Genomic DNA, 24,877 nt, shown 5'->3' with positions numbered 1-24,877 from the left:
TAAGGAACTTCAAATACACAAAGTGGGAAAGAAGCTAATTAAGATTGTGAGGTGTTTTTGCTTTTATGAAAAAAATAGTGTTTGAAAAGAATTTATAAGTAAACAGATGTTTAAATGCAAATGATTTACAACAAACTTTAATAAGTATTATTACAGTTAAACATGCTGCAGTTATTTACATTTAAATGTACTTCAGTACATAACCTTTTCCTGTTAATAGATTTTTTGGGTCTTTCTGTTTGTTTTATTTCTAGTTACAAATAATGCTTTTATAGAGATAAGATTATGTTAAGTACTTGGCATAGTACTTGGTCCATATTAGGTGCTTAATAAATGCTTAATATCTCCTCTAATACAAAAACCTTTTAATGAATAACTTTATTCCCCTGGCATCCTTCTACCCCAACTGTTAGTAGTGTTACAGGATATTTCTAACAATGGAATTAGTTGTATCAAAGGATATAATTATTATTGTAACTTTTACTAAATCTTGTTTTTTAAACTGAAAATGTTTAATAGAGATATAGAAGAACTGATTCTCAAAATGTGTAAAGAATAGAAACTTAGGGGGAAAACACTAAAGCTATTGTATCTTTAAAGTAGTAAAGACAATATCAATGACTTCTAACATGTATACCTACTTTTTTAGCTCTATTACATCTTTATGAGAATAATGTAAGGGCTTATTGAAAGTATAAAAAGAAAACAGATAGTTTCCTCCAATATTATTCTACATCAGATCATGAATTTGCTATATTATTGAAAAATGCAGATAATCCAATATTTCACTGTGCTTACTATTTATTAACTTAAAGAAATGATTGAGATAATTAAAACAATTTTGCTCATATAGAGCACTTCTTTAAAATCATCACAGAAAATACTTGGAAAATAAAACAAGAACTTTGTTCAGTGACTCTCTAGTTATATAGCAAAGAATAAAACACAATGATAAATAATTTCTAAAAGTATTAAACTGTCGTGGAAGATCATCAGTAGAGTTGAAATGAAAGAGACAATCCAGGCATGGTGAAGGCCTCCAAATGTTCCTGTTCTCGGATAACATTTGTGCCGATTGCATCAAGCTCTGTAATGTTTTAGACACTTCCAGAAATAGAGGTTCTACTGAAAAAAATCAATAGCTGATATGTATTTGTATTAACAGTCTTTGGATTTGGGCCATTACATATATTTTAGACATCAGTGGCTTACAATAAAAAGGATTTAGGATTGAAAAGAATTGGGGCAGTGAATCCAGCAAGTAAAAATGGAGCACTGGCCCTGGAGTCAGGAAGACCAGAGTTCAAACTTGGTCTTAGACACTTGATAGTTAACTGTATGTCCCTGGGCAAGTCATTTAAATCTGATTGTTTGTCCCCCAGAAAAAAGAGGATTGAGAGTAGGATGAACTGCATTTCAAAGTTGTTACTACTGATCTCAGCCACCTAAAGATCTATTTTTTTTAACCCTAGTAATTTTCCACTGATAATATGTGGCTATACTACCCAAAAAATAGTGGAGAAATACATGGTGAGTGGTGAGTAGAATATAGTAGTGAAGAAGTGAGCGGGAAAAAGATTATAGATGATTAGACAAACATGACCAGAACAAGGTGTCTAGTCATAGAAAAAGAGAGACATAAGATGTATGTGTTGGGTTTTTTCTGTTGTTTTCCTGATCATTATCAAGGCTTCCCAAGATATCAGTTGGATTACTTATAGAAAATTTGCTGGTAAATGTTGACAAAGAGTTATTTAAGAATGAGATTGGGTTCAGTTCTGTAGCATTGGAGAGAATAGTTAGATCAATGAATGCAAAGCTCTATCTGATTAACTATAGAAATGAGAATTATATATATTCTGAGGATGTAGAAGAAAATATTTTTTAAAAGTTGGCTTTGCAGATATTGGAGAATCAAGTCTGTTAGCATACCATAGATTTTTTTTAATGGGCATTTGTAAAAATTTAGTTGGCATATAAAAAAAATTAAATTTTATAATCTCAATATGATATAGAAAACAAATGGACAGTATCTTGAGTGAAATAATGGAGGATTTAGAGAAGAATCATATATAGTTTTGTGCCTAAAAGATTTTTTTTCTTAAGAAATTAAGACCTAAACTATGATTTTTAATTCAGTTTTTCCATAAATAAAACCTTGCTTTTTCATAATATGAAAAAGCATATTATGAAATTATCATAATATGAAAAGCAACTCTTTCTTGCTAAAAGTTAGAAACAGTGAATAATTTTCTTTTACACTGTCTATTGAAACTTTTATGCATGTGATTTCTTTGTTAGGATCATAGCAAGAGATACAAGCTGCAGGATGTCATAATTAAGAGCCTAGTTATTCTCATTTAAACTATTTTTTTAGTTTATTATTAGTTATGTAATAGTGTGATAGCTGAGAAAACTAATGAAAGGACACAAAAGAATGGTATTTAAGAATAGCATTTACTTTTTGAGTTTGTCAGCTGCTGGTTTTCTTCTCAATGTGAGATATAATTACATAGCAATAATAAACCCAACATATATCCCTCTGTCCATTTAACTTTAATATTTTCACAAAACTTATTTTCTAGTTAGGTTCTCTCCTGTGACTCTCATAAAATATAGATAGGCCATTGTACTATTGATTTTTTTTTATTAAAACTTCTTATTTTCAAAACATATGCCATTGGTTTTCTTGAATCATTAAAGATTTAGGTTAGTGTTCTCTTATTAACTTTTAAAATATGATAACTTTAAGTGCAATGTTCATATAATCAGGTGTCTTTAATTTGTTTAGTGCTTTATACTTTATAAAAGTACATCCTCAATTAGTATAGCAGCTTTGTGAAGGTTAAGATAAGTGATAGTATTTTAATACAAATAAACATTAATTCTTTTGTCAAAATGCCATTATTTGTGTAATATCTGGAAAACCAATTTTTCCTAAAATTATGCAGAAGTAGTTGAGTTTTTTGTTCACTTTATAGTAACTCTTCCAAAGAATTGTTTCTAGACTAGTTCATGTTTTTTTGATATACTCTTAAATTTTTGCATATGGTATTGCATATGTTTGAAAATATATATCATACATTAAATATATTTGAACTAACATGGTAAGAATCTATGGTTTTCTTTTTTAGGTTCTGGTTCTTTAAATTTGCAGCAGCAGTGGCAATAACTGTTGGAGCTTTCTTTATCCCAGAAGGACCCTTTACTACTGGTAAGAATGCTGAATATCTGTGTTAATATGCGTGTATTCCATTTTTCAACTGCTGTTAAAACAATATTTTTTTTGTTTGTATAAGAACATTGAATGCAGGCATTCCTGAAAGCCCTTTCTTTGAACTTTTTCCTCTCTATATAATCCTTCTTTGTTGATCTTTTTCTTTTCAAGCGTTATCTTCAATCTAATCTCCATCCAAAACCTCCTTTTGACCTTTATAGGTATGTTTTTATATGTATACATATCCATACATATGTGTATATATTTTCCCCCCAATTGTTGACTATATATACATAATCATTTTTTTTTTTTTCAGTACTTTTATGTGTTCAAAAACTCGCTTCCAGGAATTTAATGAATATTATCTTTGTTGAAGTTAAATCAGACTAATTTAATGCTATAAACTCCTCTCCCCAAAGCTATGAGTTGTATGGGGTCAATAAATGTGACTGTTTTTTCTGTGTTATTGTATGAGCATAATTCCCAAAAAATGAAGTGAGGGACTTACTTAACAAGGAAGTCTGCAAGAATCAATTTTTTCTTTAATTTATTTTTCTTTATGGATACACTCCTTTGATCAGGCAGATGTATTAGGTGTTACAGATTTTACATTGATTTTTTTTTTTTTTTACCTTATTGCTATTCTGTTTAGTAACATTTATTGAATTGATTCTTTTCCCTAATGTTTAACAGCCATAGATTTATCAAACATTAATCACCTATATCTATTTGGTTCTAATGAGGGGATTTATGGTCTTTACCATTGACTTTTTTGGTCCAGGGTAAGATAATTTTAATAATTAGAATTAAGGATTGCACCTTTATCAATAAAAGTAAGCACTTTTCTGCAATTTATATCTTTTGTCTGGGTCATTGAGAGGTTGTGACTTGGCTGGGCTCATACATATAGCATATTCAGAGGCAGTACTTAAACCCCATGTTTGCCTGGCTTTGAAGACAAATCTCTATGGCATATAGTGATAAATAAAACTATAATTTATTTTTTAACTAATAGAGCAAGAATCTCTTTGTTAACTTTTTCAAAGTTCAGCTTTATATTTTCTATATAAGTTACAAATATAATTACGTAAGTTGGGATTAATGTGATTGAGAGAGAATTTTTTGTGGCCTTGGGCAAGTCACTTAATTTCATTGAGCCTTTTCCCCCATCATTTGTAAAATTAAAAGCATTGACATTAAAAAGTTTTATATCACTTCAGTGCTAGATTTCTGTATGACTTTCTGTATTTTTCTCATATTCATACCTCCCCTTTGCTTACTGCCCATTGTCTTTTTCCTTTTATATGTATGTTCATTGGGTAAATTAATGACCAGATTTTGTGTGGTTATTGTTCTGACATTAAAAATAAAAAGTTGTTATTTATTGGTGTTAGAGTGATTTTGGAGGTTTACATTGGTTTATATTGTATCCTATTATATTTAAATTATTTCAGTTTTTGGTTGGACTTGTATTTTCTACATCTTTATATTATCTGATATGTATTGCCTGTATTTGATTTTTCTTAGTCATGATAGTATTGGTTTCCTCTCACTTTAATAATTTCATATATTCTGATTATTTTGCCTTCTAATATTATTAGTGTTTCTTTTATAATTTAATTGAAACTTTATTTGGAACATAAATGTAATATTCTTTACTTCTGTTGTTTATTTTTTATTACAAATTTTATCTTAAAACTCTTAGCCTAAATGGTTTCTCTGAGGTATTCTGCTTTCAAATTTATGTGTCACTATCATTGCTATTCATGGTTTTCTTGAGCTTGCATAATGGAGGTCTGTTTTTTTTAAGTGTTTACTGTATACCTGGAATTGCTGGAGCTACAAAGAGAAATCAGTACCTTCCTGATCTCCAAACCTATCAGACAGACCACATTTATATCTCTTAAGTTCATGCAAAATAATTTTCATAGAGGAACTTACTTTTTTCCCCCCTCTTTCAGTGTGGTTTTATGTGGGCATGGCAGGAGCCTTTTGTTTCATCCTCATCCAGCTGGTTTTACTTATTGATTTTGCCCACTCATGGAATGAATCTTGGGTTGAAAAAATGGAAGAAGGGAACTCAAGATGTTGGTATGCAGGTAAGACATTGTAATGCTTCAAGAACATGGGCAAGCATATCATATAAGCTTATTTTAAAACGTGTTGTTTAATTAACTCTACAGATCAAAGATTTAGAGAGTTAGAAGAGGCTTTGTTGTCCTCTAATATAATACTCTCATTTAAGAGATTAAAAAACAGGCTTAGAAGTATTTTAAGTTATAAGTTATTCACATTGTGTACATCACACATCCAATATCCTCAGTCCTCTGGAACATAGTAGAATTAGAAGAAAAGAAGCAAAGGTCTCTCAAAACCAGAAGACAATGGCTTTGGATTAGAAATGACAAGAATGGACACTTGGCTGCATTAGAGTCAAAAAAGTTAAGAAGTTTGGTCTAGGCCTATTTAGTGTGAAGATAAATACCAATATATACATTGTTTTTGAAAGCATCATATTCTTGTAACATAATTCGATAATTGATGATCATACAATGCTACTGAGTCATGAAGAAATGCTTCATTTATGCATCATTAATTGTGCTTAAGATAGGAAATATGTGATAACTTTAAGAAAGATAGGAAATATGTGATAACTTTTAAGAAAGATAGAAAATATGTGATAACTTTTAAGAAAGATTTCTTTCTGGATTATTAGTGCATTTTTGATACTTTTTCCATATCTGGGAATTTCACAAATGTAGAATTCAATTTTTTTAAGAAGAAAGATAAAGAGGACTTTAACTTTCTATCACAGCATTTATGTACATTTTCTTTTAGGACATTGTGAGTCCAGAACTATATATGTTGAGAGTTATTCAGAAGAAATTTTTCTTCAGATATTTGAAAATAAATTCTTTTATTAGATATTTGAAATTTTATTTTAAACATTTTGCTTATGAGAAAGCACTTTTATGGGCCAAAGGTTTTGAGAATTAAAATAAGAAGTTCATTTTCAAAAACTGTTTATCAGAAAACAAATATTAAAAGTAAAGTAGCAAGAAACAAACCTCTGGCAGCCCCTACCAATTTTGAAGGTCTTTAACTTTGAGCAAGGGACTACCTTTGTTTCCCAAGGATCAATCTTGCAAAGTTTGAAGAAGGCACATCTGTATGTGATGGAGGTTGACAAAACAAACAAAAAAATTATAGCAATTTTTCTAAACCATGTGCTAATAGGATGTTTACCAGGGGACGTAATATCAGTGTAGAAAAAATTACAGATTTGTGTTGTCTTGGATGTGAAATAAAATTTTTATGGGAGTTTATATTGGGCAGTAACCCAAAGTAGTAGAGCCTATACTAGAACTTGAAAGTTCTCTTGAAAAGTGTTAGTTTATGATTCTTTCTGAGCCTATATGGAAGTAATAACTATATAATGTTTTTTGTTTTTAGTAATGTTTTTGTTTTTTGTAATACAACTTAATATTTTTATTCTAATGTAAGCTTACACAATTTATATTTGTTATGAAACTTTTAACTTTCTCTCTACCTTTATCTTCTCACAGCTTTGTTATCAGCTACAGCAATGAATTATCTGCTGTCTTTAGTTGCCATTGTCCTATTCTTTGTCTACTATACTCACCCAGATGGTTGCTCAGAAAATAAGGCCTTCATCAGTGTCAATATGCTTCTGTGCATTGGAGCATCTGTAATGTCTATTCTGCCCAAGATCCAAGTATGCTATCTTTCTGTCTTAATCTAATCTATTTATTTGTATAGTAGTATTTTATTTTTTCCACAAATATATTACAAGAAAATTTTTCGCATTCATTTTGAGTTCCAAATTTTTGTTCCTTCCCTTCCCTCTCCCAAAAAAAAATAAACAATTTGATCTATTTGATTTGATACACATTCTATCATGTAAAAAGTATTTCCATATTAGTCACAGTTGTGAAAGAAGAAACAGATCAAAAGAAAAAAAACACAGGAAAGAATAAAGAAAGTAAAAAAAAATATGCTTTGATCTGCATTCAGAGTCCATCAGTCCATCATCTGGGTATGGATATCCTTTTTTGTCGTAAGTCCTTCAGAGTTGTCTTGGATCATTGCAGAAAATAGATATGTCATTTATAGCTGATTATCTTACAGTACTGCTGTTTGTACACGGTACATTTCTCTTTGGATCAGCTCATGAAAGTCCAAGTTTTCTGAAAGCATTCTGCTCATCATTTCTTATAGCATAATGATATTCCATCATAATAACATAGCACAGTTTATTTAAGCCATTTCCCAACTGATGGGTATCCCCTCAATTTCCAATTCTTTGGTCGTAGAAAAAAGCAGCTTTAAATATTTTTTCATAAATATAGGTCTTTTTCCTCTTTTTTTTTTTTTTTTTTAAATCTCTTTTGAGATACAGACCAAGCAGTAGTATTGCTAGGTCAAAGGGTATGCATGGTTTTATAGCTCTTTGGGAGTTCCAAATTGCTGTACAGAATCATCGAATCAGTTCACAACTCCACCGACAATTATGCTGTTTATTTGAAGACTCTTAGTTGACATTCATTAATTTCTAAATGTTCAGAAATATTGAATTATGTCAGATTGTAAGTGTAGTTTTTATTTTTAAATTGTTACATAGGAGTCACAACCAAGATCTGGTTTGTTGCAGTCTTCAGTAATCACAATCTACACGATGTATCTGACCTGGTCTGCCATGACGAATGAACCAGGTATGCTTTAGGATTGTCTTTGATAATTTTTTTCAAGATTACAGCCTTTTTTTTTCTTGAAATTTAATAATTTCTTTATAGAGTGTCCAATTAGCAAAAGTTCCATGGAAAGTTATTCTTCCAACAAGAGACCTCTTATGTGCAGGTCAAAATTTTACCAGATTCCTTAAAAGATAAAACAGTAGAAATAACTTTGTTCAGTAATGTAAATCAAGTGAGCTATACAATAGAATGAATTGATATATTACCAAAGATACCTTGTAACATTGCAGGATGGACATTCCTGAAGGAAATGAATGCCATTTTTTTCCTTCACTCTGAAAGTAAAAACAAGCCAGAAAAAACAGCTTAAAGAAATCTTGCAGCTTCTCCTTGAATAGTTAAATAGAATAAATTATGGAATTGGTTTTATCATACATCCAATGGTAACAAAACATTTATTTTTATGGGGCACTAGACATCTTATATTGCTCACAATGGATATATGGACCATAGTGGAGTCAGCTGTAGTCTTATGTTCTAAAATCTATTGTGGAGGATAAAGAAGTAGAGACTTTTTTGAGAAACTTGCTTTGTGACTTCAGCATAAAAATGGACTTGGAGAAATATAGTAAAAATATTTAAAAGTAGTTAGAAATATAAAGTGGGAAAAGTCAGAGATCTGAAAGAATCACACTTCTAGAGCATTAATACTTTAAGACTAAAATCAGGAAGTGCTTAATGGATTAAGCCCTAAAATTAAAAAAAATTTTTTTTGATTATATTTTCAGAGGAAAACTAATAAGTTGCTGATGTTGGAGTCATTTTCTCATAACTATGAGTAAGACTACCAGTCTTACGAAAATTAGTCTACCAAATTAAAGAGTACTATATAACATAAAATTGAGTCAATTCCACCTTGATCTGTTCTAACAAGCTATTGATGAAGAAAAAATGAATAAAACTATAGTGATGCACCTAAGGAAATTTAACTAATATTAATTTCTATATTGAGAAGAAAATATAGCTACCAGAGCAGAAAGTAGTAAGCAAGCACTTGTTCTTGCAAAAATGGATAGCCTAACACTATGCAGAATTGTTTATAAAATCTTGTAATTTGATAGAAGCTTGTGCTTAATCTTCTAACAGATTCTTTTAAGATTTTGTATGGCATCAGAAAACTAGTGGTAATAGAAGGGGAAAGTAGTTATTTAAGTTTAGTAAGAGTCTCAAGCCATATCCAAAAGGGGCCTTTTAAAAATAAAATTGTAATATATAGATTTTTAAAAATAGGAACGTAATCTACATAGATTTCTACGACTTTTTTTTTCCTATCAGTACAATAGAACAGATTCTTAATACTAAATCTCCTAATTCTCCAGGTGCCACTCAAGCAAAAATGGCATAGATAAAACAAATATGGAAAAAATAACTGGAGTTCCACAAAGTAATACAGAAGCAATATTTGCTGGAGATGACAAATTTTTGAAGGCAATAAGAGATTAAGACCAAAAATAGCAAAGGCTTGGGAAAAAGTTACAATCCTATTTACAAAAAAAAGATGGAGTGAGGTGGGGTAGTGTATGTGTCCAAAAAAACCCTTAGTTATTAATTACCTGGTAATTAATAACCCTGGCTTTTATTTTTTCATCTTTTCAAAATTTAAAAGAATAATGATCACTTACCAGACATCTTGATGAAAATTTAGGAAGAGAGCAGGCAAGTTTTTCACAGAAGTTCTTCAATAAATGTTTCTATAGTAGCATAATTGACTATGAAAGGTAGAGAGAATACAAGATTCCATTGTTCTTTTTGATTGTTTTTTAAAAAACATTTCAGAGAATTAGAGTTAGAATTAATTTCAGTGGCCATATAATCCAATTATTACACTAAAAAATCCCTAGTATAACATAACCAACAACTGAATATTCAACCCTTAATTGAAGATTTCCAACAGATGGAAATTCATTCATTTTGGCCTCCTGTTTAATTTTAGGATGACTAATTGTTAGGATTTTTTTCTTCCTAGTATTTAAAATAAATTTGCCTTATTGAATCTCCTAACTATTGTTTTTAAATTTTTGCCCAGTTGTTTTAATGGAATGTTCCAAACTAAAAGCTTTCTTCAGATAAGCCCTATTCATATAGGAAAACTTCAAAATGCAATTGATAGTTTGTAAAACTGAGCCATTGGTATTTTAGATAGATAATGGAGGTAGAGAGTAAACTTGGCCCAGAATTGAAAAAGTAAGCCAATTAGATTTCCTTGAGTCTTTTTTTCAAGCTTCTCTCTGAAATAGACTAATACTGTTCATACTTCATGGCTTGTGGCATGTGATATATTTTATTTCCAAAGAATCAGAGTTGTTGATCACCCAAAGGAGACTCATGTGATGAACATTATTAATAATAGGCTGTAGCATATTGCCAGTGAAGGATTTCATAGAAAGAGACTATAAAGGATGTCATTTAGCTTTTTGATTAGAAAGAGATTCATCATGTAGTGAGAGGAAAGGATAATTGATAGAAAACTTGTGCACACCGTTGCTGATCATAAAATGTCAAGAACAAAGGCCCTAACTAGCTTATTGGATATACTTCACAAGGTAAGGAAGGCATGGGTAGTTTGAGAATTGTACAGATTTATCATAATTAATTATTTAGTAAATAATCGAGCTAGAAATCAAAAACATCTAAGTAGTTATGATCTACCACTAATTTGCTTTGATTTTTGGTCAATTGTTTTTGCTTCAATGTCCTTATCTTTAAAACTATAAATCATGGCAACTTTATACATTATGGGGTTTAAAAAGATAATAGATAAAATGTGAAAAGTTTAGTGTTATGTTAATATGTTGGTATGCCTTTTGTTCAAGATTTTGAACTCTACTTGATACCTTAAATGCTGTATGACTGTTTAAAAAAAAGTTACTTATACATGAATTTATAAAATCTACTTTGAGCATAATTTTTAGCTTTTACTTTCTGGTCACAGTAATTGTCTCCTAAAAAGTTATGAATTAATAGATTTTTGTAAAAGGTAAAATGTTGATTCTTTAGAAAATGTCATCTTTGAATTTTTTTCTATTTCAATGTTTACTCATTTCACAGACAGACAATGCAATCCAAGTTTATTAAGCATAATTGGCTATAATGTTACAACAAGTATTCCAAAGCAAGGGGACTCTGTCCAGTGGTGGGATGCTCAAGGAATTGTGGGACTTATGCTCTTTTTGTGTTGTGTGCTTTATTCAAGGTAAGCTTTTTTCATAACATGTTTTGTTGAAAAATAGTGGTTTTTTAATTAAATCATACATACTTCTCTGAAACTAATGGTTTTCTCCTTTTCTACCTGTTTTCCATAGCATCCGGTCATCCAACAATAGTCAGGTTAATAAGCTGACTTTGACCAGTGATGAATCAACACTGATAGAAGATGGTGTGGCCAGACATGATGGCTCACTTGATGATGGTGATGATGTTCACCGAGCAATAGATAATGAAAGGGATGGTGTTACTTACAGTTATTCCTTCTTTCATTTCATGCTTTTCTTGGCTTCACTTTATATCATGATGACCCTGACCAACTGGTACAGGTATTTATTGAAATTTTTTACATTTTTAAAGGGATCTAGGATTTGTAAATTCTGGCAGGTTTGTATTTAGCATAAATTAAGATATGATGGCACTAATTCACAAAGGTAATATTAGTTCTGTTTTAGAAACTCTTATTTTAAATCAACACAAAAGTAAATACTGTAATATTGTCATTATTACGGTAGCCTTTTCATAAATTACAGATTATTTTCTACTTCATTATAAATCATGCTTCAGATATTTAACTGTTTACACATCTTTTAAAAAGTGGCATATTTTATAGAATATAATCTTGGAGCTTATAGAAATGCAAATTTTAGATTGATACAAAAAGATGTGTATTTAGATTTTGAGCTCTACTTGATAACTCAATTGCTGTACAATTTTTTTTTTTTTTAAGTTTTTTGAATTTATAATCTCCCTCACAATGTGAGGACAGCAATTATTAAAAAAAGAAAAAAAAAGAAAACCCTCAACCCAATCTCCTATTGTCCTTGCCCTAAAATATTTGTGACATTGCGATTTGAATTCTTTACGTTTGGCAGGAGATGAGTGATATATTTCATCTTCAGTCTTTTGAACTCATGGTTTATTATGGCATTGCACAAAGGGATCAGCTTTCAAAGTTTTTTCTGTAATATTTTAGTCATTTGTAAATTTTCTAGGTCTTCAATCTACCTCAATTCATAGAAGCCTTATTGGTGTTCTTTGAAAGTGTTCATTTTGTTATTTTTGAGGGCACAATAACATTCTATCTAATAGGAGGAAAGCTTATTTTCTAAATTTTGGCTCCAATGAAAAGAGCTGCTATGAATATTTTTTAACATGTTTTTTCCCCTTTCTTTGGTTTCTTTGAGGTAGAGTCCTGGTAGTGATGATATAAGTGGGTCACAGGTATATAACAACACAATTTGATAACTTTATGGTTATAGTTCAAAGTTGCTTTCCAGAGTGGCTGGAGTGGTTTGTAGCTCTATAATTAGTTACACTAGTCTCTGTTTTTCCATAAGCCCTCTAATTAGTCTAAAATATTTTTGCCATTCACCGGAATGTAAAGTGCATCTTCAAACATGCTGTCTTCTAGACAGCATTTCTCTACTAGTGATTTAGAACATTTTTTAAAAAATACTTTGGTTTTCCTCAATTGCATGTAAAGACAATTTTTAACATTCCTTGTTTAAAAATTTTGAGATCCACATTTTTCCCTTCCCTTTTTTTGAGAAGATAAAGGATTTATTTAATATAGGTTAAAATGTGTGCAATCATATAAAATATATTCCTTTATTAGTCTTGTTATGAAAGAAGATATAGAACCAAAGGAGGAGGGAGGGGGATAACTACAAAAAAGTGAAAAAATAGTTTTGTGAGTTTTGTTTTTATAATTTTTTTTTTTTTTTTTTGCAGAATGCATGCCAACATAACATTTCAAAATTCACCCTTGTAAAACGTTGTATTTCATAGTTTTCTCCCTTCCTCCCTCCCCCAGACAGCAGATAATCCAATACAGGTTAAACATGTGCAATTTTTCTAAATATATTCCACCTTTCTGTTGCACAAGAAAAAGCAGATCAAAAGGGGAGAAAATGATAAAGAAAAAACCAAGGAAACAACAACAACAAAAGTGAAAATACTATGTTTTGATCCATATTCAATCTCCATAGTCCTCTCTCTGGGTGCAGATGGCTCTCCCCATCACAAGTTTATTGGAATTGGCCTGAATTCACCTTGTTAAAAAGAACCATGTCTATCACAGTTGATCATCACATAATCTCGTTATTGCTGTGTATGATGTTCTCCTGGTTCTACTCACTTCACTTAGCATCATCATGTAGCATCAGCATTTCTCTCCAGGCCTTTCTGAAATCATCCTCTGATCATTTCTTATGAAACAATACTATTTCATAACATTCATATATCATAACTTATTCAGGAATTCTCCAAATGATGGGCATCCAGTAATTTTCCAATTCCTTGTCACTAAAAAGAGGGTTGCCACAAACATTTTTGCCCTGTGGGTCCTTTTCCCTTTTTTCATGATGTTTTTGAGAAAAAGACTCAGTAGAGAACTGCTGGATCAAAGGATATGAACAGTTTGATAGCTCTTTGGGCATATTTGCAAATTGGATGTAAAAAATTGTTTTTGCAGTTTTCTGCTTTCCTTCTAATCGTGGCTACGTTGGTTTTGTTTGTATAAAACCTTTTTAATTTAATGTAATTAAAATTATCTATTTTGTATTTCATAATGTTTTATACTACTACTTTGGCTACAAATTCCTTCCTTTTCCACAAATCTAAAAGATAGACCCTTCATTGTACTAATTTGCTTAATTTTTTTTTTTAATGTCCAAATCATAAACCCATTTCGACTTTATCTTAGTATACAATGTTAAGTGTTAGTCACTGCCTAGTTTCTGCCATATTATTTTCCAACTTTCCCAGCAATTTTTAGTAAATAGTGAGTTCTTATCCCAGAAGCTGGAGATTTTGGGTTTGTCAAAAGTGAAAAATAGTAAGAAATAGTTTATTTTTTGAGCATTGATAATATGGTTTTTTTCCCTTTGAAAACTGCTCATATTCTTTGACCATTCTTTTATTGATGTAATAGTTCTTAGTCTTATAAATTCAGTTCTTTCTGAATCTTGACAGAATCAGAAGTATGCTGCAAGAATTTGTTCTTTTTCATTTAGCTATTTTTGGTATAAAACCTTTAATTCCACATAACCAAAACTATCCTTTTTTTTTTTTTTTTCCTGAGACAGTTGGGATTAAGTGACTTGCTCAAGGTCACACAGCCAGGAAGTGTTAAATGTTAAGTGTCTGAGGCCAGATTTGAACTCAGGTCCTCCTGACTTCAGAGCTCTATTCGCTGGGCCACTTAGCTGCCCCCAAAACTATCCATTTTTTATTGTGTGTTCTTGAGTGTTTATTTAGTCATAAACTCTTCCTCTATCCATAGATCTAGAAAGCAATTTCTTCCTTGCTTCTCCAGTTTATGTTGTTCATGTTTCACTTTAGATCTTATATCCATTTGTAGCTAATCTTGGCATTTAGTGTCAGGCAGTGTTATAAACCTAATTTCTTCCAGGCTGCTACTTTTTTTTTGATACAGAGCATTTTCAAAACACACATAGTTTTCAACATTCACCCTTGCAAAATCTTGTTCCAAAAATTTTTTTCTCCCTCCCTTACCCCCATTCTCTCCCCTTCCCTAGATGACAAGTAATCCCATATATGCTAAACATGTGCATTTCTTCTATACATATTTCCACAATTATGCTGCATAAGAACAATAAGATAAAAAGGGAGGGGAGAATGGCTTAACTCTTAAAATTCAAGGGGAGTATGGAAGTTCTGGTAGCTAGATGGGCTTCAGCAGAAAAAGCATGAAGCACTGTTAGGATTATAATACTCCCAGAGACAAGCAGGGAAGAGCACTTATGGGATCATCTCAGCCTTAAGTGAGCCTTTAAGTGGGACTTTCAATTACAGTCCCACCCCAAGCGGAGGTCTTTAGAAACCCTAACTTATAGTATTCAATCAGAAAGAATTATGATGTCAAATCCCCAACTTTATATTTCCCCTGTAAGCATCTGTCCTTGGTGTAGATCTATGCTAAATTCATTTTAGGATTAGTCCACCAGTCAATCGTGTAATCCCTTCCTTTGTCTGCCAAACCTCTGTGGATGATTTAGCCTGTGAATGTAGTGTACTCTTGCTTTCTTGGCATCTTCTCTTTAAAGGTTTTTTCTTCCTGGTTAATTGTGAGATCCACTAGGGAACTTGCCTTTCCCCCTTTTAATTGTGAAAAACTTCTTGCTAACTCCTCTGTATTAATTCACAGATTAATAGCACTTTTGTAACCTGTGATGGATATCCTAAGACATAATTTCTTTGTCATGAACAGAATTTCTACTATACCATTTTTATATAATCACTCTCCAAAAAACTATTTCATATTTACCATACCTGATGATATAATTGTTGTAAGTACCAAATGTTGGGTGAAGAATTCACAATGGCCATTCTTTTTGGCAAAAGATAGGTTTATTTAGGAAAATGGGTTACAGACAAAATAAATACAATAGACACCAAGAGTGGTAAGTATGAAATAGAGTTGGGAGAGAGCATAGAGAAGGGATAATTGAGGGTGGAAAAAAACAAGTTCCCTAGTGGAATCCACAATTAACCAGGAGAAAGAAATACCTCATAAAGTTTTGGAGTATACCCTCTACTGACAGGATACATAGCAAAAGAGATTTAGCACCTGAAAAAGTTAACTATAAGTAGAAAGATACCATGAGCCATATTTGTTCATGAGCCATGATCAGAGACAACACATGGTGTGGGGGAGGGATGAAGGGAGAGATACCATGGGGCAGAGTGCTGTGGTGGGCTATAAACCCACAAGGGAGTCAGCAATGATGCTGTGATCAATAGACATCTTTATGGGGGAAATTAAACCTCAGGGCTTTGACATAGTTAACATTTCTTGAGGACCTCCAGAGAAGTGTGAGGCTAAACATTCCTATCTATGCCTCTCTCTGCCTGCTCTGGAAACAATTTCATCAATGCTCCAGTCCCTTTCTGCCAATGTACCCAATTCCTGAGGACCTCATCATTGGTACCTATTTTACTTAAATGCAGGGTTCATTTTAACTCTACGGTAATCTTTTTATTTCAGGTGTTTTCTTTAAACATTATTGAATTCTTTTTTTTTCTAATTCCCTTTACTTCCTCTTCTATTTTATTAAGTTCATCTCATTGATATTAAGTATTTTATTTTTTTCCAGCTCATACCTTTTTCCACATCTTTGTTCTCACAGCTCTCTTGACTAATAAAGTTAGTAAAAGAGAGTTTGACACTTCGGATTTTGTTTAAAACCTTTCTGTTATCTCTTCTTACTCTGTTCTTGATGCCAGATTTTTAATTCTTTATTCCTTTTCTTCTCAAATCTCCATCAAACTCCTCTCTAACTTGTCCATTTATTTTATGACATTTGCCTTTCCTATTCTGCTCTTTTAGGCTCTCTTCCCTTCTCCCTATTACCCTCTTATTTTCCTTTTAAGTATAATGTATTGCAGTACAATTAGATTTCCTCATCTGATTTAGATGAAAATGAGCTTTCTATCATGTCTGTTCAATTCATTGCTTTCTTTATGATCATATATACTATTAGGCATTTTAGTTCTGTGAGTCATTTTCCTCCCCTTCCTTTTGCATCTTTGACTTCTCTTGAAACTATCAAAATAGAATAAAGTCATCTGTTCTCTCTCTTCCTTTTAATCTTTTTCTATGGCCCTTTTGGATATTAAGGTTCTGAGAAGAATTTTTATCCTTTTATTTTATCCTTTTAATTAAGGAAATGTGTACCTTTCTGTGCTTTTCTTGGTTCCTGCATTTTCATTTTTAGAATATCTGCTCAGGTCTGTCTTTTTTTAAAAAAATTGGGAATGATTAGAAAAGTTCTGTTCCATTAAAGGTCAGCTTCCCCCCCTCTAGGATTGTATTTAGTTTTCCTGGATAGGTTGTCCTTGGTTGATTGCTGCTTCTTTTTGAAATATATTCTAAGCTTTTTTACTTTATTTTAATAATAGCTCTCACATTTTATATAATCCTTACTGTGATTTTTTTTGGTGTTTGACTTCTTTTTAATTTATATATTTTTTATTTTGACCTGGAAGCTCTAGATTTTGGCTATATGATGTTTGTGGGAATTTTCCTTTATGGAATTCTTTCAGGAGGTGATTGATGGATTCTATCTTTGCCCTCTAGTTCTAAGAATTCTGGGCAATTTATAATTTTCATATTTTCAAATATAAATTTCATTTATAATACTGAAATAGAGTATTCATATTGGGGGGGACGGGTATATGTGTGATGATTTTTGGATCATCAAATAATTTTTACATTATTTTCTTAGATTTCCCCCTCCTTTCTCTCCCCCCATCTCCCTCCAGTCATTAGATTGAAATTTTTTGTGGTTTTCAGTTGTTCATCTGGTCCATTTTAATTTTCAGGGTATTTAGTTCATAGGTGAGGTTTTTCACCATTAATTTCAAGGCATCAATTCTCATTGCCATTATTTTCTCTGTGGCTTTTCCTTTCTCTTCTTTTTTTTAATCTTGTTTAATTTTTTTTCTATGGAATCCTTGTAGTCCTTGTGGTCATGATTTTTTTTTTTTCTCTCAGCTTTCCCTGGAGTAATTGGGGAGGGGCATAATCTTCTGGATTTTCCCATACTTATTTAAATTATAATATTTCTTTTTAGGAATTTACCTTGGTGTATGCTAATCTAATAAATGACAGTATCTAGTTTGGGAAACTTGTACTTCAATCAAGCTCTGCAGCTAGATAGCTTATCCAGTTTGTCCATTTCTTGGCTATTATGTCAAGATTTGATCTCTTCTTCAGTGGACTTCAGGCTATTAAAATGCTGAGCCCTGCCTGGGTGACTCCCTAGTGCTACTAGTTTACAGAAAGGTGTGTGGTATTCCTTTGCACCATAGATTCCTAGGAATACTCAAAGTTGGTCTTTGCCTAAGGCTTTTTTTTTTTGCCGGGAGCCACTGGAGTCAGCTAATCCTTCCCCAGCCCTCGTGTAATTTCTCTCTCTCTCTTTTTTTAAAATAACTTTTTATTGACAGAATCCATGGCACGGTAATTTTTTACAGCATTATCCCTTGCACTCACTTCTGTTCCGATTTTTCCCCTCCCTCCCCCTTGTGTAATTTCTCTCTGCTGTCTACTTATTCCCAGTTTGCTTAGCTCATAGTCTCCATTAGTCTTTTTGTGTTCTTGAAGCTGAGTTCAGGATTTTATAATTGATTTTTTAATTCTTTCTAGACTGATGCCATTTCCAAGCCCCATTGTTATGTTTATGGAAGATCTAGGCTCTATTATGTCTTAATATGCCACCATCTTCCCATCTATATTCTTTATATTTTTCTTTTTTTCTTTTATTGATTTCTATAGTCATATATATGTTTGAAGATCTTAGGGATCCAGTTTTGATCTTAGACATTTCAATCGGTTCTTCAAACCTCTTTTTTTGTCATCACAATGATAAATACAGAAATTGTTTTGTTTCCAGCTTTATTGTTTAGTTGAAACTAACAAATGAAGTAGATTTTTCTCATTTTTACAGTTATGTTTTAAAATATTACATCTTTGATAATTCATCTTTACTACCATTAAAAGTTTCCATGACTGATTTGTATTTCAGAACATAACTATTATCCATACTATTTTTGATTGAAGCAAATGGCAAAGAAAGGTTTCCACTTTTCCACTTGGAGTGCATTGGACTTGATCTTATTTATTAAAGAATTATAATTATAGGAATTATATGCAATATTTTGAGGTTTTGAATCCTCATAGTAGTCCTATAAAATAGTACTATTGTAAATATTAGTTTTCTTTAAGCTTTTGTTCAAGACTATTCAAAAGCCCAGCTGTATGACTGTAAATAAGATCAAAACTCATTGCAGATTACATTTCCTGCAAAGTTCCACGAAGGGAGAAAAATTAGCTTTGCCAAATATTTGAAGGACTGTCAGACTATAGTTGGAGTGTAACATCCCACTTATTACAGAAGTAACTGTGATTGTTAAAAATACTTACAATATAATCAAGATATACTGAAAAGTAGGTCTCCTAAAAAGGACCTCATTATAGAGTTTTCAAAACTATCATAAAGAAAGGAACAGGACCAGGAGAATATTATACACAGGAATAGCAAGGTTATGTGATGATCAAGTATCATAGTGGGGTGATTCAAGACAATTCTAATAGACTTGGGATGGAAAATGTCATCCCCATTTAGAGAAAGAACTATAGGGACTCAATGTGGATTGAACCATAGTACTTTAATCTTTTTGTTTGTTGGCTCGTTTGCTTTTTTTCTTGTGTTTTTTCCCCCTCACTTTTGGTCTGATTTTATTTGTACAACCTGACAACTATAGAAATGTTTAGAAGGATTGCACATGTTTAATCTAAAAAACAGTAATCACACAATCAAAAATTCAAAAGGTTTTTCATTCCATAAATAAGGAGAAACTTTATATCACATAAAATCAGCAATACAGACATTCTGTAAATGACTTCTTAATGTATAAATAAGACCATATAAAACAGATGATTGGCTATGCAGGGTTTTAGCTAAAGATTAGTAGCCATATACCTACCTGTAGAGGACCTAGTAGTTTGTTTTGCTTTGTTAAATGCTTGAGTTATCAAGCAAGGACTATCTATATTCAGAAGCAGAGTGGAATTGTGAGGTGAAAAACATTCATCATGGCTTCTCCATCTACCTCTGTCACCTTGGACAAGTCACTTAAACTTACTGGGTTTTCAGTTTGCAAATGTGCAAATAAGATACTAATTGATTTTCCAGATCTCTTTCAGCTTTAAAGTTTTGACCAGTATGTTAAGAATGTAGCAGTGTATAGTTTTCTTTAAGAAACATGTACATCACAAATAGTTTTTAAAGTTTTGACTTATAACATTTCAGTTTTCTGAAGAAGATATATTAATGATGTTGATTGAATGAGATAGTGCTTCATTTTACGTAGCAGAAATGTTCTGGGAAAGATACTTACTGAATTTTGTGTAAATCTTATTTGAAATGCTTATTTAATTCTTCAACAAATATTCTCATACACCAAAAATAACCATCCAATTTAACAATTAAGTTGGATTAAAAAAGAGGGAGAGTAAAAGGGAGGGGGAGAGAAAGAAAGGGGGGAGAGAGAGTGTGAGAGTGAGTGTGTTGTGTGTGTGTGTGTAAACAGATATGAAACTCAAGCTTTAAAGATTAGCTATTAATGCAATTTATCTTTTTTTTCTTCCTGCCTCCAAATATTTTAGTTATGAGCCTTCTCATGAGATGACCAGTAAATGGACTTCAGTCTGGGTGAAAATTTCTTCAAGCTGGATTGGCATTGTCCTTTATGTTTGGACACTAGTGGCTCCACTCGTCCTTACAAACCGTGATTTTGATTGAACTGGAATTCTGGCATGAAAGTTCTTTTGTTTTTTGATCATTTGAAATTGACAGTATTCCAGACTTTGATGTAAATATGTGTGTTAACAAGGTAGCCTACTTGGAATTAGTCTGCATGACATAAATTGTGTCATTTTCTGTTTTATTTGTATTTTCTTGCCAAGGTCACTGATTTATGTTGGATTTAATAGCAGTGAGATATAGTCAGTATTGTGTGAGAAGATAGGAAAAGTAGATGAGGAATAGGGGGGGAGAAAGTGAAATAGAGTGAAAACCAAAATGTTAGTAATTTACACTTTAAAAGCATGGTGGAATTGAAAATTTTTTTTTTTTTTTTTTTTTTTTATCAACTATATAAGCAAGTTAGGACTGCCTTTTAATAAATACCTGATGACTTGATTCAAAAACACACCTTAATAAGAAATTTGCTATTCTGTAATTCTTTAAAACATGTTATATAGACATTTTTGTGACAGCTGATATCTACCCAGTTTTTCCATGATTTCAAGAAATGTGATTAATCACTTAAGAGGGAATGTTTTGGGTTACACAGCATGGAAAATTTAATCAATAGTGCCTAAATAAATTTAAGTTTTTTTAAGGTGGGGAAGATTTTGGTAGGCAGGTACTACTTTTTTGCTAGTTACTTTTCCATAGTGTTTAGCACAGTGGTATAGAGTGAGCATTCATTTGGTAACAGATGATCTCCTTCCCTCTAACCTGAGATAAAAAACTGTTACATGTAGGTAGAACTTTTATTAACTTTTGAAAAAGTAAATTTGGAATTTTGAAAAGACGAATCATGGCTTATATACGAAAGATTTTGAAAGTCAATTTAAAGGAAAAAAATAAAGTAGGTTTTTGTCCCAGGAAGAAATTTTAGACCTGGATTGTCCGAGATCTTAGAGATGTGAAGTAACTTGTCCCAAGGTTAGAACCAGGATTCCTGGCTAGTTAGATGTATTTGCCATTGTACCAGAGTGGCACCAAAAATTATTCTGCAAAATATATTGTTCATAGTGTGTGTTGTACTTGATTTATTCTTGTGGCTGGTGCCTAGCATGTCTACTGTTAATGGCAACATTATTTTAACTCAGTGCTAAAAGAATGAACCCTGGCTTAAAGTTTGTTGTGCAGTTTTAAAAGTATTATTAAATGCTTTTGTATTTGCTGCTGTGTAATTGAAATACATGAGCTTTATTTAAACTTGTTTGCTCCATCTCAAATTGATCACTGATTATGAACCTAGAAACATACTTAAGCACTTGTTTTTGTATGATGTAACGATTGCTCTTTATCTGTGTGATGTTAAATGGCTATGAATGCAGGTGGAGTATCCTACACCCTTATATTTGGAGATTCTAAATCTCTTGTGTTAATAAATATTCACAAACCTTCAGCATCTCTTCTGTTACTATTAATAAACAAACATAAATTCATATAATAAGTTTGGGGTTTTTGAGGCGTGGGTTAGAAAGTCTTCACTTAATTTTAAGAATATACAAGTAGTCATTTTTTTCCCTTGCTACCACAAAGTTGGGGAAAAAGTAACTGTGATGAGCTGCTTAAAATAGATTATCACATTCCTGGCTATCTACTTATTTCATTCTGCTGGAAAAAAAATACAATATCAAATGTTAATTATATGGTTGCTACCAGTTATATGGTTGATTATGTAAGTGTCCCAGGTTCATAGATCTGAGGAAGGATTAGCATTATGGATCCATATTAAAAGAATGTGGGGGTTGAAGGGAGTAGAGAAAGAATAATAGGAAATACATTGGATTTGGGGAGAGGTAACTTATAAGAAGATAGTTGACTGATAATGTCTATTAGTTCACTTGTCCTTGCACTGATTTTCTGGTTTGGAATGTGCTCTTGTAGTTGGCTTTGTGCTTCCATCCCAATGCCTTAGAATATGATGCTCCAGAAATAAACTGAGGGAGAAACTTCAATATAAAGGTCGATGTATCCCTCAAACAACCAAGTTGACGATCCCTCATTTTTTTTTCCTGTCATGACTTCATCCTCTATTTCTGTTATACTCAGAGATGGTCACACTTTTGATCTTTACATCACTCACAAATGTTCCACTAAAATGATAAACTCTGAAATCACTGGTGGTGATTTTTCATCCCATTTCTCTAGAACTTCACAAGTGTTTGGTAGTCTGTCCTCCCAGGTCATTTGCAGAATCTTCTAAGACAATTCAAATGGAAATGATTCAATTGACTGGTGTGGTGCTGGTAGACTGTCCAGGTTTCATAGGCATTTTTGTTTGCAGATGATTGTGTGGGAACCTTATTATCAATGTGGACATTCCTAGAAAGTATACTGCCAAGGTAAGTGGACTTATCCACATCATTCAAAACTTTGTTAACTGATGGTTCCACATATGGATGGTGTGATGTTGAATGATGGAGGACCTGTATTTTCTGGTGTTAATCGTTAGGCCAAAATAAGCACAGACAGCAGAGAATTGATCCATACATGCATTTCAGCTTCAGAGGCTATATCAAGTGTACAATCATCTGCATACAAAAAATCATGTACCTACACTCCCTCCACTTTAGTTTTGACTTAGAACCTTTGCAAGTTGAAGAATTTGCCATTTGTGCAATAACTGACTACCACAAAAAGTCAAGGATGCCTCCAACTGTCCACCTTTATAAAGGTAAAGGGACTAGATTGTCCTGTGACAATCACAGGTAGTCTTTTAGTCACTGCTGGCTCCTTTTTAAACTTACTCTATACCTGAAAAAAGGTCATCTACTGAAAGCCAGTGTGGCTTCAGAAGGGACTGAAAAGTAGTTGGTGGTTATTGCCTGACAAGTCCAAGAAAAATGCCAGGAGCAGAATAGAGATCTGCATACAACATTTGTAGATCTGACCCAAGCCTTTTGATACTATCACTTGTGAGCATTTAGGGAAAATTATATCAAAATTTGATTGCCCAGAGAAGTTCATCAGTATAATGTATCAACTTCATGAAGGCATGCTTTCCCAGGTTCTGGATAATGCACAACATTCTTGAACTTTCCCAGTAACCAGTGGAATGAAACAGTGCTTTGTTTTTGCATGATGTTTTCAGCCACGTCAATGCCTTCAATGGGGACGTGTGAAATCAAAGTTATTTATTTTTAAGTGATCCTTTATTGCAGTAGGCCCTTGTTGAAGTCTTTTGTCAAATTACTTGCATTGACAAAATTATCATGACCCCATAATCCCTGTATCCAATCAGAAGGCCAAGTTTATGTCAACGGCAAAGGTTATTTTTCTTCTATAAAAAGAACCTACTGTTAGCCAGCTTACTAAATGTCACAATGGCTAACTCCATTTTTGGAACTTAAATGGCCAGTGAATAGCATAAATCCTGCTAACTTATTTAGAAATTTATCCAAGTTTATGCTGTTGCTAGTTCATTAAAAACTTTTAACACCACCATGTGGCATCTTCCCTCTTGTTAATCATTAAAACTCCTGGAAATTAGCCTGCTGCCAGCAGCATAATAAAATCTTTTGCCTCTTGATTTGGTTAAGGTCTAAGCCTACAAATTCTTTTGAGACACCCTGTGATACAATATATTTTGGGGGTTCAGTTGATCTTTCTCTGCTACTTTTGACCATCTTCTGGACATTATTAAAAAAAAAATAAAAGCAATATAAATACTAGCTAGCTACTATCTTCTTGGATTTGCATACCAATCTTTCCCTTCTACATATGTGACCATTCTAGGACTCTTTCCTGATTTATCTTCTCATACCATTGTCCCTAACTGGTATATCTCCAGGACTTTGTCCTAGGCCACATTCTATTCTATTCTACTCACTTCATGACCTAATCTCTCTTGGGTTTGGGACTTAAAGGTGCTCTAACAAACTCTAAAGCTACAACTTGATGAATCCTCTCAGGTGAAGTGGCAGAGAACAGATATGGAATGAGGCATATGCTATAAGACTTAGACGATGAGTTTTGTTAATTGCACTTTGTTACACGAAAGTCCTGGGGAAAAGGGAGATGATATATTAGTAAATGAAAGTGATGGCTAAAAAGGTTCAATTACACTGAAAAAGCCTCTGAAATCAGAAAATATTGGCCTAGTATGGATGTGAAGCATTCAGATCAGAATCAGTCCAATATTCCTATTGTGTATGAAAATAAAACTACAGTGCGTCTAAACTCTGCTTAAATCTACTCAGTTTTTTGCCCTTCATTTTTGAAGAGGATCATGACATCAGGGAGATGGTGCCAAGTGAGTTGCTACAAGTCAGGAAGGAAGAAGTCACTAAGCCTCTTTTCTCTAGACATCTGAATCCCTTGGCAAGATATAGATCAGAAAAAGTGAAACA

The 24,877-nt window shown here is 32.3% G+C and overlaps 1 protein-coding gene and 1 long non-coding RNA gene across 2 annotated transcripts in view; one reads left to right on the top strand and one right to left on the bottom strand.

The window, feature by feature from the left end:
* SERINC1 (serine incorporator 1) overlaps nt 1–21,927 on the top strand; it is a 28,593-nt gene extending 6,666 nt beyond the window's left edge. The window contains exons 4-10 of the mRNA XM_051997648.1: nt 3,135–3,214; nt 5,179–5,316; nt 6,784–6,953; nt 7,860–7,950; nt 11,041–11,185; nt 11,295–11,525; nt 20,393–21,927. Of these exons, the coding sequence (XP_051853608.1) occupies nt 3,135–3,214; nt 5,179–5,316; nt 6,784–6,953; nt 7,860–7,950; nt 11,041–11,185; nt 11,295–11,525; nt 20,393–20,528 (991 nt within the window). The 3' untranslated portion in view covers nt 20,529–21,927. The remainder of the gene's footprint in view (nt 1–3,134; nt 3,215–5,178; nt 5,317–6,783; nt 6,954–7,859; nt 7,951–11,040; nt 11,186–11,294; nt 11,526–20,392) is intronic.
* LOC127562165 (uncharacterized) lies at nt 7,957–11,032 on the bottom strand. Its single transcript, XR_007953625.1, has 3 exons — nt 9,615–11,032; nt 8,208–8,267; nt 7,957–8,115 (listed from the first exon to the last, which is right to left on the bottom strand). It is a non-coding gene; the product is annotated as an uncharacterized LOC127562165 (long non-coding RNA).
* Nucleotides 21,928–24,877: the final 2,950 nt, after the last annotated feature.

The sequence above is a fragment of the Antechinus flavipes genome, chromosome 4, assembly GCF_016432865.1.
Source record: "Antechinus flavipes isolate AdamAnt ecotype Samford, QLD, Australia chromosome 4, AdamAnt_v2, whole genome shotgun sequence".
NCBI lineage: Eukaryota > Metazoa > Chordata > Mammalia > Dasyuromorphia > Dasyuridae > Antechinus > Antechinus flavipes.
The sequence above is the reverse complement of the archived record's forward strand: the minus strand, read 5'-3'. Positions and strand labels throughout refer to the sequence as shown.